The sequence below is a fragment of the Protobothrops mucrosquamatus genome, unplaced genomic scaffold, assembly GCF_001527695.2.
Source record: "Protobothrops mucrosquamatus isolate PMUCROS unplaced genomic scaffold, P.Mucros_1.0 scaffold378, whole genome shotgun sequence".
NCBI lineage: Eukaryota > Metazoa > Chordata > Lepidosauria > Squamata > Viperidae > Protobothrops > Protobothrops mucrosquamatus.
In genome coordinates this window covers 1170104-1190503 of record NW_015386710.1, presented here as the reverse complement: position 1 = coordinate 1190503, position 20400 = coordinate 1170104, and the positions used below count along the sequence as shown (strand labels likewise).

At 35.8% G+C, this 20400-nt stretch overlaps 1 protein-coding gene across 1 annotated transcript in view; it reads right to left on the bottom strand.

Annotated features, from left to right (window-relative positions):
* ABLIM1 (actin binding LIM protein 1) overlaps positions 1-20400 on the bottom strand; it is a 151047-nt gene that overhangs the window by 23858 nt on the left and 106789 nt on the right. The window contains exons 9-14 of the mRNA XM_015815819.1: positions 15975-16052; positions 14725-14880; positions 12030-12068; positions 10678-10713; positions 10217-10346; positions 671-775 (exon numbers count right to left, since the gene is read on the bottom strand). Of these exons, the coding sequence (XP_015671305.1) occupies positions 671-775; positions 10217-10346; positions 10678-10713; positions 12030-12068; positions 14725-14880; positions 15975-16052 (544 nt within the window). The remainder of the gene's footprint in view (positions 1-670; positions 776-10216; positions 10347-10677; positions 10714-12029; positions 12069-14724; positions 14881-15974; positions 16053-20400) is intronic.

Sequence of the window (20400 nt, the reverse complement as noted above, 5' to 3'; positions counted from 1 at the left end):
AAGAACTTACCTCCATTTTGACATTGATATTGATATTGATAAAGCATTCTGTTGTTATGGGATTTTCAGCAGAGGCCTATTTTGATGTTTTGTCTCTTTATACCAGTATGTATAGTTAATTTTCTATTTTTTCTAAGATCATGTAAACCAATCAATTGCAAATGATATGTACATAGATAAGACTAACTGAATAATTAATGCTATTATTGAGATGGTGTCATGTAAATTCTTCCTTTTACTATTCTTAGTTTCCTTTTTACTTTTGAAAATTTATAAGAAAAGCTGATAATGTTTAATTTCTTTCAAGTATGCTTAGGACTGCATCTTGTATCTTGTCCTTTGTTAAAAAATACTAGCCAATATCAACATGGTATAACTCTGAGACAAACAAGAAAAAAAATTGGGCTTTGCAGCTAAACTAAACCACTATGTATCGCTGTTTTCTCTATGGAGAAATATTAATTTTATAACTAAAAATCTCCCCATATCCAGCATTTTCTAATTGTTCCAAAATTAAATGAACAAGTCTGGATTTAAAACCAGTTTAGGGTATATCCCAAGTTCAAAACAACTAAACAGCATGCAGCGATGGAGACAAAAACAAAGAGTTACAAAGGCTACTACAGTCTACACTCGGACAAGACACCAAGACACACAATGCCACTCCTACCTGGAACATGGAAATGTTTAGGGGCCTGAGCGTAAGTTGGTGTTAGAGGGCGACTGTCGGGCCGATAAGGGGCCGGGGAATTCCGACCGCTGGACGGCTCATTGCCTCCAATGAGGAGAATGGAAAAACAAACAAACAAACAAAACAAAGAGAGCAGTAAAGAGGCAGGCATAAGTAAAAACCCAACCAAAAGTCAATGGCAAGGGGAAAACCAGAGAAGGAAAAACAAACAAAACTATATACAGGAGAGTTAAGAAATGTGGCTAGTATTGTAAGGCACTGCTATTATATATTAAAGGAATCATTCGTTTTAGGCTGAAATTTGGCAGCTTGCATTATATCATTCATTCATTCACTCACTCACTCACTCACTCACTCATTCATATCAATAGCATGCATAAAAGATACCATGCATTTAAATTACACAAATGAGATGTGAAAAGGAATAGAAAAAGACAATTGGAATTACTGGATTTAAATGCTTCAGTATACAAGTAACAACATTTGGCAAAATTATTGCTAGGCAAAATGCAAATCAAGTTGGTGTCCAAGTTAATTCTCATGCAAACGAAGCTCCCGTACTTAAAATGATCACACATGAAAAATGAGCAAAGAGGCTACAAGTTATCCCAGTTAATGTCTGGTGCAGTTGTTCATTCCTTATTAATTTAAACCATATTACTCCTCATTGGAGATACATTTTGTTCAACTGGAGAATCATCTCCAGATAAGCTTCCGGGGAAGCAAGGCTGGTCCAAACATTTTCTTGCCTGAGACAGAAGAGTAAATGCTTTGAATCTTTCTGCTCCTTCCCCATGTCAAGGCAGGACGTATACGAATAGTACTTAAAGCGGAAAATAGTTTTTATTAGAGGGACATCGATAATGATAAGAGATGCCTCCATTTTGCTGGAAATATCAGTATCATGTATCTACATCTATGGCTATATAAGTGTTACCCTGCTTAAGGCAGCCAAATCAAATCTTGGGATAGATTCCTACTCTGCCAAATGGTAAGGTCAGCTCTAAAAAAAATCATGGAAGAAACAACAATGACGAAGTGTTTAAGTAGCAGCTTCTAAAGCTTTGGGAAGAAAACACGTAACTAGCTTTTCTCTCCTATCAACTGCACTTATGTGGTGCACTTATCCATTTCCAAAGTATAGGTACAAAATGATGAACAAGTAATATCTTCTTTGACTCCAAGCAGGTTTAGATTTCATGCGGCTACATGAAAGAGTTCCTTCTCTTCAGGAAGATCACTGCAAATAACAAAGTCCCCCAACTTCTGGCTTGCAATGCAATAGGATTGCGTAGATATATATTTATTTATTTATTTATTTAAAATATTTATATAGCTCCCCATCTTGTACCAAACCCTGGGCAGCTCACTACCACTAGCTAAAATAACATACGTGTGCAATAAAAATGTTAAAACCACAAATATCAAAATTTGGCACCACAGTTAAAACTTTTATATGCAGTCCACCACAAAGTCTTCTTCTAATCTCACCCTATCCAAAGACTTGGGGGGAAAGCCAGGTCTTAGGTGCTTTTAGGAAGGCTAAAAGGGTGGAGGCCTGCCAAACGTCAATGGGAAGAGCGTTCTATAGGGCAGGGGCTGCCACATTTCCCAAAAAAAAGACACATTTCCTAGGTCCATAAAATGGCAACATTTAAGGGTAGGGACTAGAAGCATGCCCACCCTATCCAAACTGATAGGGTGGGCAGATGTCCTTGGGGAGAGGATGTCTTTTAGTTAACCTGATCTTATATATTTTAGGGTTTTAAAGGAAAGAACCAGCACTGGGAAAGGAAATTGGGAGCTAGTACAGCTCATGCAACAGGGGTATAATGTGGCTAAACCTAACATCACTGCATGCACCCCCACATTCTGGATCAGGTGTAACTTCCAAGTGGACTTCAAGAGCAGCCACATGTAGAGCATACTGCTGTAATCCAAACAGGAAGTGACCAAGTCATGAGTAACCATAAGCAAGGCCTAACAGTACAAAAAGGGACATAATTGGTGCACTAGGCAATTGTGCAAAGTCTCCTCTACCCAGCCATAGTTACAACCTGTTCCTTAAGCAAGAATCATGAGACTAAGAGGACTCACCTCAGCCCAGGGAAGTGCCACCTCAACCAAAGACAAAGATGAAATATCATCTGGGGAGCTGAAAACCTAGAGCTGCTCCTTCTTGCCAGGTTTGAGTTGAAGCTGGCTTCTTCTCAACCAGACTGTTACAGTCTGCAGACACTTGGCCAATACCAGAAGAGCAAATGATCTCCCCCAGCAGTTTCATATTAAAGAAGAGAGGCAAAAGACTTGAGCTCTAAGGCTTCCACAATGCAAGGACCTAGGGCTTCACCTTTTCTCCCCACCCCAACACCGATTGGAACATAAAGGAAGGAGAATCACTGTAACACAGTGCTCCCACTCCCAACCCCTGAAGCCTAGATGACTGCCATTCTTGATGGTACTGAAAGCCACGGAGAGGTCCAGGGGTTCGTTGCACCACCTTATCCTGAGCTCTCCAAAAATTATTGACAAGTATGACCAATGCCATTTCAGTGCCCTGGCCTGAATCCAGAAATGAGTTCAGATAATGTGTTTCATCCAGGGCCCTTTGCATCTGTACACCACCTACCACCTTAAAAACCATCGCTAAAAGAGAAGGTTAGAGACTGGATGAAAATTGTCTAGCACCATTGAGTTCAAGGATGCCCTCTTGAGAAGGGGTCACACAAACACTCTCTTAAGGCAGGCAGTACCATTCCCTCTCACAAAGATGCATTAACCACTGCTTGAACCCAACTGCATGTCAGCTTCTAGGAAGCCTTAATCAATCACGAGGGGCATTGGTCAAGAACACAGGGAACCAAGCTCATAGCCACAAGACCTCTGTCCACTTCCTCAGATTCAACTGGCTCAAACTCTTCCCAGATCACAAGGCATACAAAGTGTCTCGATCACTTTCAAAGGATTTCCTACCAAAATTCAACTCACAGTGAAGATGAGCAACTTTGTCTGATAGATGCCAAGAATATTTTTCACAGCAGCACTGTAAAGACTCCCACAGCTCTTCCTTACCCAGGAGGACTTGGTCACCTGAAACAGAACTGCTCAGCAGTTATCTGCAGATGCAATAAGGATGAAGATATACTTTGCTAACCTTATTGCCACAAGGTAAGTCCTAATACAGGATCTCACCTGTGCTTGGCCTCATTCTGTCTTCCTCCAGCAGCCCTCTAGGCATCTCTTATGTTGCTTTATTTTTTGGAGCTACTCAGTAAACTATGATGTCATATCAAATTCACATACACAGGCATCCACATAGCTGCAATTAAATCCACGGTCTTGTTACCTGCTCATTCCAAGCTGCAACCAGGCCTCTGCCAAGACATGTGTCAGAATTTCTTGAAAAATCCCAAGCTCATACTGGGTCCATCAGGCACTGGGGTGAGCCAACTGAATAGGCTCCATTCCCCTGTGGTGGTAGGGCAGCTATGGAGAATTCTAGGATTAGAGTGATCTGTACGTGGCAAGGGAATGATTTTAATGTCTCCCAAATCCAGATCACAATGCCACTGCCCTGAGGCAAACACCAAATCTAATGTGTAATTCCCTGCATGAATAGAACCATCAACAAGTTGGACCAGGTCCATGATTATCGTAGTCATCAAGAACTCTTGTATTACTTCAAACCCCAGAGAAGGCAAGTTGAAGTCCCCCCCCCATATGCCTGGGGAACTCCACCGTTGATCCATATTCATAGAATATACTCATGGAGTATTTTGTCTCTGTTCACTTGCTTGTGTGATTTTTTAAAAAAATCTGCATGTAAAAAAATCTAATATTTGATTTGTTTGTTTGTTTATTCATTCACTTTATGTGGCTGCCCATCTCAAGTTAATAACTCTAGGTGACTAACAATGTTAAACAACAGAAATAAACAACAGAAATAAAATGGCAGCTGGAGTACCTCTTTGGATTTTCCTAATACCTTCTCATTACCAACTAGCTTAAAAATTGAGCTGTGGATAAATGATAAGTATAATTTTAATTTGTAATGTTCAAGTTAATAGACAAAAACTTGACTAACCATTTATTTCCACTGGTGGTATGTTGCTTTTAATGCTGTCAAGCATTGAATGGTAGAATATAAGTATTTGTATTAAAAAATAAAATTAAGATCAGTTCAATTGTGTATTGTAAGGTCTTTTGGGTGTAATGCACAAGTTGCTAACATGGAAGCCACAAACTCTTTCAGTTCTTCATGTTTAGCAAATATTTCAGAATTAGTTTCTTTTGCTCTTATATTTACCTAGGGAAAAAGAAGTTGTTCCAGTTCTTGATGACCACCAGCTAGCACTTGCTTTGACTTGACTCTGCAGCATGGCTTGTGAGAATCACAATTGCATTAAATAATTCTCTTGACGTGCCTGCCAAGCTCCTCCCACCTACATCTTTACTGCATTCTTGTCTCCAGCACTAAAAACAAAACCCTCCAGGATGGTGCAGGCATCTCAAGTGCATATGAATTTCCTAAGGTTAGAAATCATGAAGCTTGGACTTATTTGATACATTTGGTTTCCTTCAAGATAATATTCTTCTACAAAAGGTTGAGTTTGATGGGGTAGGGGACTAATATTTCTCATTCTTTAAATACACTTAGAAAAACTACATAATCTAAATATTACACCTGTGATATGTCCTGCAGCTATGCTAAAATAATCTTGGTTTCAAGTTCACTATGTAAATGACAGTATATTGATTCAAGAATAGATTCTAATATACATCACCACTATTATGATGATCTGTCCAGGAAGCACACAATTATTTCCTTAATTAGAACAGCGCACTGCATGTTTTGGAATATTGTACTTCAATTTAAAATATGTAGAGTAAGATGCAAATGAAGAGATAAGCTAACACGAAAAGCAATAAATGAAAACAGAAGGTCCAAAGCAGAACTTCTAAAACAAGAGAAACAAAGTATCATTAAGTGTTTGGTAATTAAGTAGTAACAATATTTTCTGTTATAACATCATGACCTGCAGGGAAATCATTTGGAGACATCTATTTCTTAGACTTAGAGAATCTCATAGATCCACTGCTGTTTAGTATTAGAATCTCTGATCCTAGGTTTTTTTGGGACCAATTCAGCGGTAAGTGTTCCTAATTTAAAACTGGTTGAGCTGGTTGAAAAGAATTCCTAGAAGGAAAAACTCCTTATATTTTGGGATATGCTATATAACTATTAGAAAACTATTTAGCATAATTGCAAAATTAATGCTAGGTTCCTAACCATTACTATTAACAATGCGCAGAAGCAAACTTCCAAGCAGCCCAAGTTGAAGCTGCCAGTAAGTATGGACAGAGAAATGAAAAGAAAGTAACAGTCACTAATGTTCACACACATTCTCACAATTCTTTGAAGTAACTATGACATACGAGGGCAATTCGGAAATAAACCTCCATTTGGTTATCAATGACAGACACTCGCAGAACTTTTATTATATACATTAGAAAACTACAACATTGCATTACTTTTCGACATAATCGCCATTCAAATTGAGGCACTTGTCTCTTTGAAATTCCTTAGTAGTCACTCGGCGTCAAATCTGGGCTATGGGGGAGGGGGTGATCAAAAATATTCCAACAGAACTGTTTCAAAAGTTCTTGGGTGCATCTAGAGGTGTGCAGGCAAGCATTAACATGAACTAACACCACACTGGAAGTGGTGCCATAGAAAATCCAGCCAAATGTGAAGATGCCAAAGGAATACTGCGAGTGAAGTTCATGGAGCGTGGTTCAACCATCAATTCAGAAGTCTACTGTGAAACGTTACGAAAACTCAGATGAGCCATCCATAACAAGTTTTGAGGCATGCTGACTTCCAGTATGTGTTGGTTCACGATTATGCTCGCCTGCACACCGCTAGATGCACCCAATAATTTTTGAAGCAGTTCTGTTGGGATGTTTTTGATCAACCCCCCCCCAATAGCCCAGATTTGGTGCCGAGCGACTACTACTAAGGAATTTCAAACCTTGTAAAACGTTATGAGAAGTGCCTCAATTTGAATAGTGATTATGTCAAAGAGTAATGTAATGCTGTATTTTTCTAATGTGTATAATAAAAGTTCTGTATCTGCTAATGTCCGAATTGCCCTTGTACATAATACAGTCAATAATTTCCAGCAGATTTTTTACATCAGTGAATTGGGAAGGGAGTAATCTTCCAAAATACTTGAGTAGTTTTAGAAGGTATGTTCCACTAATGGAGATCTTTCACTGATGAAAGACTCCCAATTTAATTCCACTTAATTCACTTGGATGCATATATTTTCCTCCCCATACCCTGAATTTGAAATATCAACCCAAATGACAAATTCAGTCTTTCAGATAGATTTACTTTTCAGAAAATGGTAACTATGAGTTGATCTTGAAGCTTTGCCATGACAGAAGAATGCCTTAAAAAGCATGAAATAAACATGGAAATGTAAAAGTAGAATTTATGCATCAAGTGCATGCAAATATGAGCTGTGCCTCTGTTTTTAAGGGACCTCATGAGTGAAACAAAGTGAGAATAAGGTTGCAATTGTATTTTATATTAGCATAATTAGGAGATTGAGATCTATGTATACTGACATATTTATTGCTTCATTTGCTTTTGGAAGGTTAAGCATGCATGATTAGGCCTGCATTTAAAACTTGTTTCACTTTTATTAATTAAGCCAATTCTACTGTTTAACCATTCCTGAGAAAGTAATGCTGAATACAGGGACTAGGTGATGTAATAGTTATTAAGGAAAACTAGGTTAAGGAAGCTCAAAGTGGTGGATGAAGCAAACAATTGGAAAAGAATCAGAGAATTCTCAAAATGTAGGTGTTAAGTTAAAATATATCAGTCTTAGATTATGAAATGTTGTATCAATTGACCTACACATCACTGTATGAAAGGCCATGGTTTTGTGTTAGAATACATATTTTCCATAAACAAGTTCACAGATTTCCTTGTGAAACTTGCAAGTACAGCTAAAAAAATCCCCTCTTTTCTGAAATGCTAGAGAATCATTGACAATTGTTGTGGACAAAATGTGAAGCATCTTTCTACATTAGAGATTAAAATTTGCAATATAAGCATGCTCCATTATTGATATGGCAAGTGTATGGGATGAAAGGACACATTTAAACATAGCATTCATCCCAAAAATTTGAAATAACATTTTTGGATTCTTAACAGGAAACTGTTCTTACATATATGCATACATATCTATATTGGAAGCTGGTATATATGCAAGATACCCATTAAATTCATGCATAACTAGTATGTGGTCTGGGACTTTAAGATTAGGAAAATGTGGATCATATCAGTGTGTTTGAAAACAGAGATGAATTTTCTACAATAGTTTCCAAATTAATCTCAAAAAAATGATAAATATCTCAGTTCTCAAGCAGTCACATTTTCTTAAGAAATCTTTACCACTTCATCTATGGAGGACCCTTAGAAAGGACATACTTTCTCAAAGAAAAGAAGATATGCCAGGTCTAGCATAATCTTTATGACAAAAATCTGAGCATGCTAGGACCACGGAGTGGACAGCCATCTTATGGAGATGTGGTTTATTAGCTTCCCTAGAATGCTAATAAATCTCCAGTCATTTGGACACTAGCTTGAATGGCCTGTCTTCTTACCTTTGACATAGGGAATGAAGTGGTGTCGGAAAGGGGAGTAGGGGCGGGAATCATTGTGTGTAGAGATTGGGTTATTAGTGCGTAGGAGGGCTAACCGCTGCACACCGTTAGACAACAGCTCTGCGGCAGCAAGGATTCATGAAGCAGGACAAAGCAGAAACAAAGAAAAGAGAAGACCAAATAAGACAGAAGCAGGAAAAGTGGCTAGAGGCTGAGGGAAACAGAGGGACAAGCTCTCATAAGTAGGAATCTGAAGACTACACAAAGGAAATGAAAGAGGTTTCTTACTGCAGGAAAAATTCATAGGAAGAAATGTGGAAAAATCAGATTTACATTGAATATACCTTCGCTTCAACTTAAATCCATATTTCCTTATATACAAACAAACAAGGCAGAATTGGCATTCATGCAACTCTCATTTTTAACTTATTTTCCAAGGAACAATTATCTGAGGAAGAATTAGACCAAACAATTACAAATGAAAGCTTAGGTTGTTTGTTATAGGTTGTGCTAATAGAAGAAAAGCTATAGTTGCTTGGCAAATATGTGGCCATATATATCAAACAAATAACAAAATGTTCTTCTAATGAAAATGTTAATATAATATAATCACTAGAGAAGAATCATATTAAAAAATAGAATATAAGTTCTAATCACTATAACTTTTTACTTGGTTTACCAGAAGAAAACTTTCAGGAAATAAATAAGTATGAAACTGTAGAGTTCAGAGGCTTACAAAAGCATGAATATAGATATTTTAGGTAGGTGGGCATTCTTAAAGACAAGCTTTGTTTCTACTGAATTTACTTTTCTTCACCAAAGATAAGATCTGGAAAAATAATAAAATCTGAGGGTATAAAATTGTTCATGGTGCCAATTGACTTCCTATAATATCATCACAATTTTAAAATCTCTCAAAAAGTATTAACTTTATATTGTTATGTTAGTTTTAAAGATAAAGTAAAATTTCAAATGGCTATTTAATATTAACATACTGTATATTAACAAATTGCAAAATTAATATTGATGCAGAATATTTCTAAAAGAAAAGCCCAGGTGTAACAGAAGAGAACTAGTTGAATCACGGTGGCAGTAGCTATATGACTTTGGCAGGTTGTGAAATCTAAACGAAATTGACTCTAATAATACTTCGATGCGGGATTGTTTAAGTAGTCTTGTTTACTAAATTGGGTAGTTGAAAAAAATATCACAGAAAAAGGCAAAGATAGGCAACTTTCATAACATTACCAAGATCACCAGAAACTGAGTTTGACTCATGGATTGCTTTACTTCTGTATGCATATCTGGCATTTCAGCTGTGAAACTGCTTCCCCTGACAACTTTTTTTTAAAAAAATATTTCTTTCCTCTTTTTTTAAAAAATACCATACTGTAACTTCCTTCCTCTAGAGTTTAATAAAGACTTTTAAAAAATGGAATGGTTTTACATTTTCATCATCAAACAATGAGAAGTTATGTTAAGGAATATTCAAAAAAATCAGAAACTCTGACTTTATTAAAAATGCCCATAACCTAAAATTCATAATTATTTGCTGTTGGTGAAAAAAACTAGAGAAATTTAATTTCCTATGTCCTCTTCATTAATTATTGACCCAAATAATATAATCCATTTTAGGAAACTATTTAATTTCTAATTAGCTAATATTCCTATTCTCCTACAATAACTAAAGATCCACTTAACCAAGAGTGAGAAGGAAAAGGAAACACAGATTTATAATGAATAAATAGCTTTGCAACTGAAAGACGTAGATCCCTTTCCTAGTAATTCCAAAAGATAAATAATTATAGTTTCTTAAATTTGGTTCTATGATTGCATTATCCTTACCAGGTCTGTGGAAATGCTGTGGCGAACGTGACATGGTGGGAGTGTAGCTATGACGACTGTATACAGGGGAACCAATGGAACCCTGACTGGTTGACCGGTGTATCATTCGATCTCGAAAATCCTGATAACCCTGAAGAAAATATTGTATGTATTATAGCAGATGATCTGATAAAACTCCTACTCATGCTGTACCTTCCACTCATGCTTAGCAGGTACAGTATGTTATTCCAAAAATGCTTCTCTACTTGTATCATACCAGATCATAAATACCAAGCTAGATATTATAAGGAAGCATTCTTTGTGATGGAAGGACTGTTAACAGGACAATCACAAATAGTATTGAGAGAGGGGCTTCGTCTACTACTTCTCTTTTACAAAAACTGTTATCTCACCATCATACAGTAGTCAACTTAACAAGAAAGTTTGATTGGTCATATACAGCACATATTCATCAAACTTACCTCTGCAGACGGAGTTGGAGAGAGTGTCCTTGGTGACTGAAAGACAAAGCAGAAAGGAGATTACAGGTAAGACATTTTACTCAAATCTCTCATAAATATTGAAAGATAATTGATAATTTCATGAGAAAGATTGTTTCATCCAATTTAATTAAGAGATTTCCAACAGAATTCTGATAGTCAGATTTATGGATATAAGAAACTGCTTGAGTTTAGGGCTACAGGAATGTTAATTTGTGCTTAATATAATCAAAATTAATAAATGACTGTAGTAATGATTTCATTTACTGGAAACTTGATTATCATAAACATTAGTAATGTAACTACTGTAGTTCTACGAACTAAAAATAAATGTAACGGTAACTCATTGGCTTTCATCTTTCAGTGACTTTGAAATTTTATTAGGAATTTACCAAATACATGTGATACTGAAGCCATACTTAAAAAGAATTTCTCTGTAAAGTTGTAAACTATGGTCAGACTTCATCTTGACAGTATAATTTAAAAAGAAAGAGGAATAATTGTTTTGACATTTCTTGGGCAAAAATGTCTTCACTGTTTACAAAATTTACTTGCTGATCTCAAATAAAATGACTATTTCAGACCAAAATGAGATTTGTTTAGCTTTACCATCTTCGTTTTCTGATGTACAGAAAGCAAAGAGACAGTTAGCAATACCTTTCTATGATTTCCATAGCCCAAAGTTATTTAAAAATAGCATTTAAGTCAAATTTTATGCACCTATGGTTTATGAGTTCTTAGACATGCACTGGAGAACCTCAGTTTGTGATGAAGTTTGGCATATCTGTTTAACTGCATATCTTTGCTGAAGCTCAATCCACACTGCAGTTTTTCAGAATGGTTCTTAAAAAACTGTGGAAGGCAAATGGCAAGAAATGCTGTTTAACCAAATGATTCTAATCTAGAGGAACTTTCACAACAGTTCACAAGAACCTGAGAGATGGAATCGCTAGCAGCTTTGTTTTATAAGAAGTTGCATAAACTCTTGCTTGTAAAATAACATATTTGAACTTTATCTTCATCTTTTGTGTGTGCAGAACTGTATACGAAATCTGTACACCTTGTCACCTACCATGCTGAATGAATATAGTCTACACGTTGTTTGCTTGTTTATTTATTACATTTTTATGCTGCTCATCTGCTTTGTTAAGGGGACTCTGGGCAGCTTGTTATAAATTAATATCTTATGATTTAAAGATATTACTATTTTATCTAACAACCACTCTTCAGTGCATTTATAGATAACATGTATAAATAAAACAATCAAACTAGAGACAAACTGTCTAATGCCAATTTGTTTTATATCATCGTCCATTAGTCTTTTTTCAACTTACACTTTCATCATGCACAGGAGAACTGCCGTATCTTGAACTCTGAGGGGGGAAAAATGGGGTTATAGCTGCTTCATTTTAAATTTATTTTAACAGAAAACAATAAAGTGCTGAATCTCCTTACTACATACTATATAGACTATATATAAAATCCATTAGGCTACAAGAATAAATCAAGCCAGAATATAATAAAAATGAACAATAAAATATGTTGTTAATATTTGACATCTAGTATCAGGGATCTAACATCTTCTGAATATTTCATGGTCAGGTTTTAATTATTTCCCCCTTTACTGAATTAATACTTAATATGTAAACTATTAGGGTTTTCATAACTGGTAGCCCCGTTTCATAACGGAACATCCGACTTGTAAAGGACATTTTATCATTTCAGCAGGAAGATTCACAATTGAGTTTGGCCCTTAGTTCTCTGCATCTAGAAGCAGAAAACGTGACTAGTGTCCAACTATCTGAAGAGCCCACGGATATATTCCTGAGAAGAACTGAGTAATGCAATTGTATTAAATGAGAGGTGGGAAACTATGGCTCTTTATGACTTGTGGACTTCAGCTCCCAGAATTTCTGAGCCAGCAGGAATTGTATTATATACATTATGAAGGGTATGTTGACTCAGATGAAAGGCTATCTCAGTCCAGGACACTGTTTTTACAGAGGCCAACCAGATGTCTATACAATCCCACAACCAAGACCATTCTTCTTGTTCTCATAGCACCCACCATATGGGAGAAAATATTCAGTTATCATGAGTAATAGGACTTATGGTCTTATCTGCTGGGGATCAATCTAATCCACTTTCATAGCCATTGCATTTTTCTTCCTACTCTGACTTAACACAGTAGAAGAAAGAAACAATAATATATGAGCCAACTAATGGAACATAGTATGATTCATTTGGCTATCTAATGACATGTTCCTAAATTATATTATAGGACTATGTAAGATATTATTTTTACACATTCAGTACTTATCAAAACTTCACTTATTCGATAATATTATGCACAATGAAAGCAAAAGAAGCAGAATTAGAATAAATGTTAGTCTTTCAACAACAGAAGAGATAAAGAAATCTAGTAAAAACTAGGTTATTTTGTATTATTTGATTCATTTAAGTCAAATTTTCCAAAATCCAAGCCAGGGTTGGATTTACAATTGGGATTGCAGACTTTACAATGGAAAGCACTGAAAGAAAGTCAACACCAGAAAGGAAAAGGCTATTGGTTCAAGATCCCAAGAAAACATAAATATGCACCTAAAACCTTCTTGGTTCCATTTTAATCATTCCTATTATAATCACTGTATAAAAATTAACTGCTTTTATATATATGTATGTATGTATGTATGTATGTATGTTTGGGTTGATATCTACTCTGCCAACACATATTGAAATAACATATATTCTACTAATAACGTCTGCACTTTTTTTTACTGCATATGATTTTGCAGTAAAATTACATTACATAACAACAGTAAGCTTATTCAAAAATACGACTGACTGATACAAAATCAAGGTGAGAAAAATATTTGAAATGGATGAAATGAGCAACAAATTAAAATCAAAATCAAAATCAGTAATAAAGATAGAGCATAAATTAGAGGCCCTTGAAAAAAAATGCAGCCTGAGGAGTAAATGTGAACAAAGACAAAATGGATCAGAGCTATACCACAAAAGTGGTAGATAATTACATTTTTTCATTAAGAATTGTTAAGAATTGTTTATTCTTAAATGAGTTTTAGGTTCACTAACAAAATAAAATCTATGTGTTTCTTGGCTTCCACTAGGTGGCACTCTGTGAAAACATTTCTGTGTAGTAAACCTGAGGTACAATCTTTCCAAGAAAACACATCATATGATCAAAATGTTTAGGATAATTATATGACTACTAAAGTTCTTCTTTTCTCTGTTGTTCATGTATGTATAAGCCTAACATAAAGAAAAGCCCACATTAATAATAATACATAAACATAGTTTTTGTCTGGGTCCAAATATTCCATAATCAATTCACACAGACTGAAACAAAGTAATTTGCCAACAGATCTGGTTCATTTCTTGGCGCAAGGAGGAATATCAGTGTCTTCAATGTCCTACAAAGGTCCAGAAGGGGACATCCTTATCTCTGGATGAATGCTATTCCATTTCAATTGATATAGCTAGTTTAATTTAAAAAAGGTTTCTGAACAAACACAGAGAACTCATGTACCTAAAATAATAATGATTTTTTGAAACATGTACTCCAGCGTCATTCTTACAATTCCAATAATGTTTTCTTGTACTTGGACAGCATTTTACTGCTCATGTCTCACACAGATGCTCTACCCACGTAGCAGTATTTCTTTAAGAATCTACACCACTTCTAGGGAAAGTAAATCCTGAATATTTTATGCCCATCTAGGTGCTTCACAATCAGAAGTTCCTGGCTACCACCAGTCAAGCGTGTGCATAAAGGTGACAGGGAAGAGCTCTGTGGGATAGGCATCCCTGCGCACATAGTTATTGATGAAAAAGGAAAGTAAAGCAGCAGAATCCAATGCTCACATTTTTTTACAAAGCTATAAAGAAGCAAGAAGTTGAGAAATATGAAGCATTTTGACTATTGCATCAGCTGTTTATAGAAAGAACAGAAGCTAAACTACATATAAGAAGTGAATTGGTTTCCAAATTGAACTTCCAATTCATTACCTCTCCAAGGCTCTGCCTTTCTTGTCTCTCTTCGTAGGCAGAAGTGTAGAAAGGTTCGTAAGTAATTAGATCTGGGCGCTCAATGTCATAGATGGCCTTGACTTTGGGAATAGCTGCTAAATCCTTGTAATCAAGGATCTCATTGTCTACTTTTGCCTAAAAATCAAAGAAAATGGATAAACACAAATCTGTAGATTCACTTGAATAACATCCACTTCTAAATGATTTTGCTTATAAGAAAAACAAATGCTTGTTAAACCACAAAAAACACCTATTTTTCTTCTCCACTCTCCAAATTCATTTTCAATCAAATGCCCCCTTTTTATTACATTAAGACTGGATTGGATCATCATCAATTCATCAAAGTGTAAAAAAAAAAAAAAGACCAGCAACCAGAAGGTAGAAAAGTGGCAATTTCTGAACATGATGATTTCCCTTCAAAGTATACTTTGTAGCTTGAAATTGGTGGTTGATGGCCCACAGCAATTTCTATACTGCCAACTTCACAGAATATCACATTCAGATAAAAAAAAAATCTTCACATTTCCAAGATTTGTTTGTCAACTACTCATTAGTGGATAGAATGATGTCTTTAAATTACAGCTTTGCGATATAGATAGCCCTCAACTTACAATCATAATGAAGTCTGTCCATAAGTTGTGATGGCCATACAGCATGTGACCAACCCAATTTTACAACTTTTTTGGACAGTTGTTAAGTGAATAAATGCAGTCATAAGGGAAATCTGCAGTTGTTAAGAGAACCCTTTGTTCATTATAGCACATTTTTGCCAAAAACCAGAAGTAAATGCTGGTTTTCAGCAAAAAAGCTATAAATCCTGGTAGGCTGGTTGCCAAGCACTCAAAATTCATGTGAACACAGAAGGGGCAGTGGCTGTCAGAACCTCGGAACTGAGTCGTAAGTACTTTGGGAAAGTTGGTCATAACTCTGAGTGGTCTCTAAGTGACCAGTTGTTAAGTCGAGTTCCACCTGTATTACTGACAATGCCCCAAAAACAAATCAAAAATTTACAAAGGAGTCTTTTTTAATAAGACATGTCATTCTGCCAGAATTTATTTTAATCTAATTGATAAAAATGAATTAACATGAGCAAATAATTCTGATTTCCCAGTTAATGAACTGTTTTGTTCTTCTTCATAAATGACAATACATCTAAATAAGTACATTTCTAAAAACATAACACTATATCATAATCTAATTAATAAAATATTTTATGAAAGCATACATACATAGATTGTATGTCCTGGTGAGCCAGGAATACTGGATCCAGGTCTAGAATAAATACTCTCTGAGGATGTCCGGGTAGGCTGTAAAGGGGGGAAAAAACACTGTAAAAACATGGCTGGGTTAGATATCCTGTTGGGAACATTCAAAGCTAAGCTCATTTTCAAATTGTTTTCAAGTTGTTTTTTTCTTTCTTAAGGAAAATTCAGCAAAAACATTTTTGTCTTATGAAGCAGGTTGTATTTATCTTTACAGAGAGGTTACCCAGTATTATGGACTGGAAGAGCTTTTCATGCTAAGTCCTACACAAGGAGGACTAAAAAACACCACAGTTTTAGAAGACAATTATTGCCAATTCCTGCAAGTCTGCAGAAGAACCTGTATAGTCCAATACTTCAGACTGGGGATGTCTTTTGAAAAAACATGATCTAGCAGGCACTGCTGCTTTGTCTTTTTTGTTTTTTCCTCTTATCCTGGGCATTCCATGGGATTTCCTAACTGCTCCAGAGGTAGGAAAACAGAAACAACTAAGTGGTGGTTTTCATGCCCTTATGTGATGGCATCACATAAAGGTCTACTGAGTTAAAATGAAATATCCAGGTTGTGCCCTGGCCACCTTATCCTAGTTTTATCTATTTCATTGGGATATTTCAATGATCAATGAAAGAAGCTGACTAGGCAGAATTTTTACATTGTACCTGAGATGAGTTCTTGGTTTTTAAAAGTATTATTACCTCTTTGTGTTAGGAATATGGTGGCTCAATAAATTCAGTGTACAAAAACTCTCAGATTTGCCTAGAAATAGCCTCACTTCACAACAAGAAGAATAAAGTGAGCAATTGTCCCACATCTTCCATTATCGTTCTATTCCTTTTCCCAAACTTAAATTCTCTATTGTATAAACTCTCATATTTTCCAGAATGTGCAGTCAAAAAATTATGGGAATTTAAATTCAATGCATCTGTAGGGCATCAGGTTGGGAAATGCTGCTCATAAGAGTCCTCGCCCCCCCCCCATTTTCATTCAGAACTGGAATTTATATCCCCAGAGTTTATAGTTAAAACCATGTCATAAAATGAAAATTATATATTCATTAGAACTACACATGAACTGAGGGATATGAGAATACTGCATGACAGGATAATGTTTGCCAGGATTGTCCCATTGCACATTTAACCAAAATAAAAATGGAGGGGGGGATTGGGTTATGTTTCAAGAACACCCAAATCCATCATACAAAACACAGACCAAAAAAAAATCCTGTTAAAAAAAACAAAAACAAAAAGCTTGTATTTTATTGCAGCAAAATAAAATAAAATCCTGGCAATATGCCTAAGCTTTGTTTTTCTTTAAAAAGCACACACAAATATATTCAACTGAAAAACAATTGTTAAAGAAAAGAGATGAGCATGCATAAATATGATTAAAAAGAACTGCAAAATAGTCAGATTATCTGAACAGAAAAAGGACTTATCTTCCACAGAACGAAATACTTGCTAATCAACTTCATAATAGGAACTCTGCTGAACTAGATTCAAGATTTAAAAGTTTCTTACCTGATGAAGGAATATAACAATTTAACTGGATATCTAAACCAATTCAAGTTGTTTTAGAGCAGGACCCCTTCGTATTTAAACAGCACATTATCTTTTGCTGATTATATGGATTTACATGTTTCATTAACCCCTCTCTGCTGTTGCCGAGTATTATTATTTGTGAGAGAGGGGTAACCTTCTTTCATCCCAAGTAACTCCAGCCATGGAGTCAATGTGATGATACCACCAAGGTCAAAGGAAGCCAACACTCTCTTTTCCACTGAAACAGACAGATGGGAAGAGAATGTCCCCACTGCAAGTCCAGCTTGACTACAAGATCTCTCATCTAAATTCAGAGCGAAACACCAATGTTGTTCATTTGCCTCATAGTCAATGCAGCAGGATCCAACAGAGCTGGCTGGGGAAGACTATAAAGCATCAACCAATCGCCTTGCTAATATATACACATTCCCTCCCTCAGCAAATGTTCTTTCAAGGTCCAAGGAATATTCAGAATAAGTGTTTTCCTTTTTTTTTCTGCTTGAACCAAACATCATTTATAATTAAACTCTTGCTGAACTTTTCTTTGTCTCTCACTGGCTAGAAACCAAAGATCAAGATTTGAGAAAGCAAACATTATTCATCCCAGACATTACTGTGGAAATATTTGCATGGAGATAGGCAGAAAGTACATTTTCCTTATTTTGTAAAAGATAACAGATCTTCCGATTTTTTGGGGTGGGAAATCTGACCCCCAATTTCAGTAAATTGCTGTGTTTAGTTCCTTTTTCTTTTTAAAAATGGGGTAAAAAAGCAAAAGTACAAATTATTCTTGCATAATAGTCCATAACAAAGAACAAGATGATCTTTAGAGGCATAAGCCAGTACTGAGAGACAAAATGAACATGCCACAAAATATATCAACAACATATGTTTGTTTTTGTAAAGCAAGATTTTTTTTAAAAAAAAAAATATTGCTATTGTGACATATTTTGGATATTTTGGAAACAAATACTTGGTGCTTGTTGTAAATTAATACTATAGGGTTATGCTTTTCATTTGCTTTGCAACTAATTCTTCTTTTTTCATTAGCACAATAAATTTTATCTGCTGATCAACTTTCTGTTATTTTGACCTGTAATTCTTCTGTCAGTCATCATATTTTTGGCTTGACTTATTTGGCTATCATTTTTGCATCCAGAAGAAAACTTTCAGTTTCATCAATAGATTTCTAAATATACAAGGTGTTTAAAATAATTTCTGCACTGTGTAAAATTTGCTTATTTTGCTTGCTGGTGGTTGCTTGTTTTGATGACCTCTTCCTAAAATGTTAACTATTATATTCATTCAGATAATCAGCTCCAGCTAGAAAGCCATTTCTTGCAGTCAAACTCATACAAGATTATTATAATTGTTTTTCCCCAGATATTTTCAATTAAAACTCATCTGTATGGAAAACCTAAACAAGTTAAAAAAAAAATAACGTCCCTCAAGTGTGGGGGAAATCAGGAGATTCAGGCAGTTCAAATGACCACAAAGATTTATTATAAGGTTAAGCTGTCTACAAGAATCTGAACTACTAAGGGTGAAAGGAAATAAGTGGGAGTTAAGAAAGAATTCAAAATGGGCTGAACTTAGGTCAGAGATGTCAAACTGCTGGCCCACCCCAGTGCCAGTAATGGGAAAAAGTCGTGATACATCATGACACGTCACGTGACGTCGCGAGTTTGACACCCCTGACTTAGATGTCTTGGGGATATACAGGGATTCATGACTGATGACATGTTTGTCCTCTCCCTCAGGCTCAGTCTAGTCATCTCCTACAACAGACATGTCAAACTCGTGACGTCACGTGACTTGCGCAACGTATCGGGATAGTTTTGCCATTTCCGGCAATGGGGTGGGCGCGGCTTCCATGTGATGCGTCCGGCCCGCGGGCTAGCAGTTTGACATCCCTGTCCTACAATGTCATTTATTTCCTATGGGGAAAATGTTTCTGTATTTTTTAAACATGCATTTACTTAAAAGCATTAGTTTGTTTTGTTTGAGTTATTTCCTAATAGGTGCAACACTAGCAAATGAGGAGTGTCTACCGTACAATGAGTGACACGTCCCCCTGCAACAAAACCTTTTCTGACTCTTTTTTAATGATATCAGGTTTGCAATTGTATGGATACTAATTGTGAAATAAATTTGATTAAATGAAAGGAACATCCAACTATTTCGAGTCAGACATGACTGATGCCAAAATAAATATGCATATAGAATAGATACCATTCAAAGAAAGAATACCTCAACTTGCAACCTTAAGATCAGTATTACAGAATGTTCAACATTATAAACATGAAATGCCAATGACTCAAATGTAAAATAAGGCATGTACAATGGGAGAGCATTGTACATTTGTTCTGACTATACTGGGACTGAATCTGTCGATATTGTTCCATGTTCCTTAAATTGCTGATCTACAAATAAGGGCTTGAAATGTGCTATCCATTAAGTAGCTCTAAAGGTAGTCCTTAACTTACAACCACAACTGGGACCAGAATTTCCATCACTAAGCAACATGGTCATGAAATAAGTTGTGATCGATTTTATGACTTTTTTCTTCATGGTTGTTAAGGGAATCATGGTGGTTGTTAAACGAATCATGCAATCATCAAGTGAATCTGGCTGCCCCATTGATTTTGCTTGTTGGAAGTCTCCTAGAAAGCTCATAAATGACAATCACATAACCTCAAGACTCTGCAACCATCAAAAATATGCACTGGTTGCTAGGAGACCAAATTCTAATCATGAAGCCAAGGGGACACTGTGACAGCCATTTTTTCAGCACCATTGTAACTTCGAATGATAGTTAAACAAATGGTGTAAGTTGAGAGTTACGGGTATTTCC